Consider the following 5,798-nt stretch of genomic DNA (forward strand, 5'->3'; position numbering starts at 1 on the left):
AAGATATAAAGTTGCGTTTTAGCGGAACACTTAAAAGGGCGGCTGTGCTTCTTCTTCTTCTACTAGCCCCACATTATGGGAAATGTCCAATCTTTATGGAATTTTCAGGGCATGCATATGACACATTAATAAGTACCATAGTCAAAGACCAATAATCTAAATATGCGTGTGTATGTAGAAGAATTAAGAATTCAGTTTCATATATCCAGCTTTTCAAGTCTATGGATCGACACGTTCAAGCAGACGGACGGATCTGACTAGATCGACTAGCAAATAGGGTTGAAGAAGATATCTTTTGCCAGTTACACATACTTTTTAGACTTAGGCTATAAAATACTCTGCAATAACAAGTAGAACAAGTAAGAGGTTCTAGTCGGGAGCTCCCGACTAGGGGTTACCCTGAACCCTCTTCTTCCAACATCAAATGCATATATATTCTATTTTAGAAGCTATATGTCAAGTTTGGTGACTCTAGCTCTTATTATTTACCAAAATTGCCCAAAAAACAGGATATCGATATCGATTTTTATTGATTGCCCGGAAACGGAGTAAGTTATCGACTATCGGAAACAAACTCGATCTGCGCGGGCACTAGGAGCAGATACATGCAAAGCTCTTATAGGTTCTGAGATCCTTGCGTTCATAGATACGGACAGATGAACAGACGGACAGACAGACAGACGGACATGGCTAGATCGACTCGGCTATTGGTGCTGATCACTAATATATATACTTTATGGGGTCGGAGATGCTTCCTTCAGCCTGTTAAATACATTTGAATTTTGCACAAATACAATATACCCTTATACCCATTTTAAATGGGCTCAGGGTAAAAAACTCTGACTGAAAACTATTGCTCCAGTTTCATAAAGCTAAATGTGATATATTTGATTTGCTAAAAATCTGTATAATAGGGTGTATTTTGTTAAGACAGAACAATAAATACCCCAACCCCATTTGTAACTGAATGTGTCGATTGTAATTGAACTTTAGCTTTGCTTCAAAAAAAGCTCGCGTGACAGTACACCTGCCCTATGGGCAAGATCTCAGCTCTGCCATAATCTTCACTTATAATAGCCATTCAATCCAGTATTTCTTGAAAGTCAGCTTTGTGAGGATGGTGGGCAAGGGGGCTCTTAAGCCACAATGCCGTGCTGGCCCGTCAGTTGAGCCTAGGTATTAACGCCCACAACCACGCCCACGCCTGCATAGCATGACTTGTAGGGCTGGCGTGTCAGGCAGTCTCAATTTATGAAATTAGTTTTAATAATATTAATATCATCACATGAAAGAGCAGTTACAATGAATCAGTCTCTCCGGCTCTGCGTAAGCCGGCTTTGGTCTTAGCTTTTTGGCCATAGTTAAGCGCGCGTGCAAGGAATTTGGACAAAAGATGCCAGGGCAACCAGCAGATAGAGCTGCTCCAGCAGTCACCCACAGCCATCCTGCCCCCTTTACACGACTTTCACTTGAAGCTTATGCTCATTGTTTGCGCTACGTTGCCATTGACGACGTGGCGCCCCTCGCGGCCCACTCCTGCTCCGGATGCGGGCTTCGCATCTGCCCACAAGTTTTAAAACTTTGCTTTTGTTTAAATTTTGCGTGCGGCGGATGGCCGGAAATTTGCTTATCGGCGCATTTCAGTGACTGCTGCGGCGCTCTCTGCCCCAAAACCAAAGTCAATAGAGAGATTAGCGTCAGGCACACAACTGTGTGTGTGTGTGTGTGTGTGTGTGTGCGAGCTGTGCTAATTGAGTGTCGGGTCATGGCAACCAGCAGCTTATATCAATAACGACGGCTTTATTCAATATGCAACACGGCCGCGCCCCCAACCCAAACTAGATATACAAGAAAAACTTACAGCAGGCCCAAGCCCAAGCCGCCGCCGCGTCTATTGTTGTTGTTGTTGTTGCCGCCGCCGCCGCCCAGACCTAGGGTTTGTCCCACACCACCCAGGCCCAGCTTATTTCCCACGCCGCCCACCGTTTGTCCCACGCCGCCCACCGTCTGTCCCACGCCGCCACCCAACTGGCCCAGCAGGCCGCCCAGCGCGGCGCAGCTCGTAGAGCTAAGCGGTGACAGCGAGGCGCCCAGCACGGACAGCTCACAGAAGCGGAAATCGGAGGCTGCCTCCAGTTGGGTGTCCACCTTGATGAAGGGCGTGCCGCCGCCCGTGATGCTCTGGAACAGCTTGGAGGTCACAGCGCCGTCCTTCTTCTCGCCCTGCTTGGCGAACTGCAGCAGCATATCGATAAGATTCTTGCGCACCAGCAGATCATCCTCGCTGGTGAGACGTGTCTCCGACAACGGCTCGCCGAATATATCATTCGCATCGAACATGTAGCCCAACTCATCGCCATGGGCCACCAGCTCCGGCTTATCCTGCGCCTGCTCCGACACAATAGGCAGACCACGCAAAAAGTTAATGCCCTTCGATTTGGTGCCATTGTACTCGAAGCTGTACATGTAGGCTGGCGCCAGTTTGGACCACACCTGTGTGGTCAGCACTGCTGGCAAATTGAAGAGCACGTCTGTGGTGGATTCCACTACCTTGGCCAGCACCTGATCCACGTTCAAGGCTTGCGGCACCTTCCACACATCCTGCAGCGTGGGCGTCAACACGTTGGTCAGACCCGGCAGCACCGGCTTGGCAATGTCACCGGTCAGCTTGTCGATGCGCAGGAAGCCGGTCAGCTGCTTCAGTGCACCCTGCAGCGAACCCAAAAACTGCTCGACCGAGCCGTAAACCTTATTTAGCGTATCCACCGTCACCGAGTTGGCCGTCTCGTGCTTGGTCACGCCCGTCAGCAGTGGTATGCCCGTGTAGTTGCCACTGCGCAGCTGCTGCTCCGGCTCACCAATCAACAAACTGGGCAACGAACGGTAGTCGTCCTCCGCCTCGATGTGCGGCTGGAATCCCGTGTTGCCAGTAAGACCCTTGACCAAAGCTCGGCCTGCCAGACGCTCCGTTTGCACCTTGGCATCATTCTGAATGATCTCCTCGGCGGATTTCTAGGAAGTGACATGCAAATTGTACAGAGGCCGGTGTAAATTGTATAAGCTTAAAAATAAAATATATATCTATTCTAACTCAGCCTAAATAACAATGAGCATTAAAATTGAACTATTTAATATAAAGAACTTAATAGCTGCAATGCGGAATCTAACATAAATTTCATGTTAAGTGCATGTTAAGCAACTGTAAATAAATGGCATCTTATATGCCTTCTAGGCAACTGTTAATTAGTTAACAGAGAACTCAATCTGCAAACCTTGCGCTAACAGATTGCCATGAAGCTTACTTTACTAGTTTTAATTGACTATTTGCAGATGTGCTAGCTTGATAACTTTTGTACCTAATTTTATTCAATACGAAGGCTAGCAAAGCTTTTACATACATGGTCGAGGCGGCTAAAATATGTCTGGAAACAAGTTACTTATAGCAACAAAATTAGCATACACGCAAAATTCAGTATCGGTAAACACCCTTACAAAGAACAAGTTTTTAAATATTATGTTGTACGAAAAGGTTTTTCCATTGTTGAGCTTAATAAATTGAATTTGTATGTAAGTTGTTATAACGGAAAACTAAAATGTAAACAGAAACATGTTAAAAGCTGTATGTTAACAGTAAATACCTAACATTTCCCCCAATTTCAAAATGTACAAGCTAAAGTTCATATTAAATAGTTATTGAACAACAAATCTGCTATTTTTTATGGCCTGGTTTTGCCTTTACCCAATTTCCCTCTCCCGTACTTACCGCTCGCATGCAGTTAACAATTTCCAGCTCATTGCCAGTGGGGCAGTTATTGATCTTGGCCACCTCCTGCACACTCTGCACCGGCTCCTTATCCATGGCATACTGCGACAATGCTGTGCCCGACATGGCCACCACACCGTGGACATCACCACCACTACGCGCCGCCCGCGACATGGACAAGTACATGGCACTGGCGGCGCCCGAACCATGTCCAATGGCTTGCACCTGCTTGGGATTGCCGCCAAAGTTGGCGATGTAGTCGGTGACCCAGCGCAGGGCGGCGGCCAGATCGAACATGGCCAGATTGCCGTCAAACTCCTTGGTGCCATCGCCCAAGATGCCCAGCGAGCCGAGTCGATACTGAGGTGCCACTACAATAGCGCCCTGTTGGGCCATGGGCGTGGCATCGTATTGAGCAGCGGAACCGTAACGAAAGCCACCCGGATGTATCCATACAAATACCGGCAATCCCGTCGTCTCATCCGGCATCTGTGGCGTGTACACGTTCACCAGCAAGCAATTCTCATCGCCGATGATGCGCCTCGGCTGCTGCGGATGCGGCTGTATGCAGGGCGAGCCATGCCGAGTGGCATTTATATCACCGCTAAGGCGCTTGTAGACGGGACGCGAATAGCGCAGCGGACCCACCGGCGGCTCAGCGTAGTGTATGCCCAAAAAGCTGTAGATGCCCGTGTTGGGATTACGGTAGCCCTCAATGCGTGTATCGCGATTAAAGACGCGTGCAAATACAACCGGATCATCAACGGGTGGTGGCTTTGCACTTTTGCCACCCACAATGCGCTTCACGCGACGATGCGACAACGACGATGTTTCCGACCCCGACTCTGATTCCGACTCCAATTGCAATTCCGATTGGAACTGCTCCAAGGTCAGCGCGACGGCGACCAACTGCAGCCCCAGCAGCAGCGATAAAATGTTCCGCTTCGTCAATGTTCGCATTGTGTTTCGCTCGATTGCCAGCTTGGAACTGGGCAACTGCTTCAGTTGCCGGCGCTCTCCAAGCTCAGCGACTCTTAACAAGGCCGGCAACTTGCCCGGCTTGGCGATAAAAATATAAATAAATCAACAACAACAATTGCGTTGAGCTTTAATAAAATTAAAGATTTGCTTTTGTGCTGCTCACGATCATCCAGTAGCTATTTCAGACTATATTTATACACGATTGTTTATATACATCTATGTGGATAGACTATAGAGAGTTTTCATTTAACATTCTAATCACGTTCCATAGAACTACAAAAATACCAAATTCAAGCAGCGACTTCTTGCGATTAAATCGTAGGGTCGCAACAGCTGCTAAATGCACTATTAAAAGCAATTATGGATGATATTTTATGGAAATTCTTTGAAAATTTAAATGAGAAGAAAATATTAAAACTATTTTAAATATTCGTGGAACTGGCTGTTAAGTACCAAACTAATACGATTTTAATATACAGTTAAAATAAATTTTAACCTAAATATAAATCAAGACATCTGAAAATATTATATATGGGTATGCGGTACCCAAACAATAGATTATAGGTAGAACAATACAAGCAATAATCTATCTGAAAACGACTTGAGCAATGGTATAAAATAGAGAAATTTGTACATAAATATTATAAATAAAATAAATGTATACGTACTTAAATGCAAACAACAATAAAAAAGAAACTAGTTCTTGCAATTCTCCGCTTTCAAAGACATTAATGTATGGAAACAATTATTTATACAAAATAATATGCTCTTTGCTTGGCACGAATAAGTGCTTAATGCAAAAATATCATATGCGTAGCAAAATGCTTATAGGATTCGAAGGCCCCGATGCAACTACAATAGTTGGATAACCTTGTGACTTTCGAGATGAACATCAAGTTTTCTGTCTTGGTCGACAGTTTCGACTTACTCATATATCATTTCAGGTGATTTAATGTATGTGAAATGTTAATCGCTTAAATATTTAATTATTTTATAACAGCCGCTTCTTATCGCAGCCCCGACCCGCACCGCAAGCGCCCAACTACATAAAACT

At 45.6% G+C, this 5,798-nt stretch overlaps 1 protein-coding gene across 1 annotated transcript; it reads right to left on the reverse strand.

Moving 5' to 3' along the window:
* Window positions 1–1,780: 1,780 nt before the first annotated feature.
* LOC6627539 (liver carboxylesterase 1) lies at window positions 1,781–4,794 on the reverse strand. The gene is made up of 2 exons (XM_002051672.4): window positions 3,764–4,794; window positions 1,781–3,012 (listed from the first exon to the last, which is right to left on the reverse strand). Exons 1-2 carry the CDS (start codon window positions 4,721–4,723, stop codon window positions 1,858–1,860), a joined length of 2,115 nt encoding a protein of 704 aa, XP_002051708.1. The 5' UTR covers window positions 4,724–4,794; the 3' UTR covers window positions 1,781–1,857.
* Between the last annotated feature and the right edge of the window lie 1,004 nt (window positions 4,795–5,798).

This window comes from Drosophila virilis, chromosome 4, assembly GCF_030788295.1.
Source record: "Drosophila virilis strain 15010-1051.87 chromosome 4, Dvir_AGI_RSII-ME, whole genome shotgun sequence".
Taxonomy (NCBI): domain Eukaryota; kingdom Metazoa; phylum Arthropoda; class Insecta; order Diptera; family Drosophilidae; genus Drosophila; species Drosophila virilis.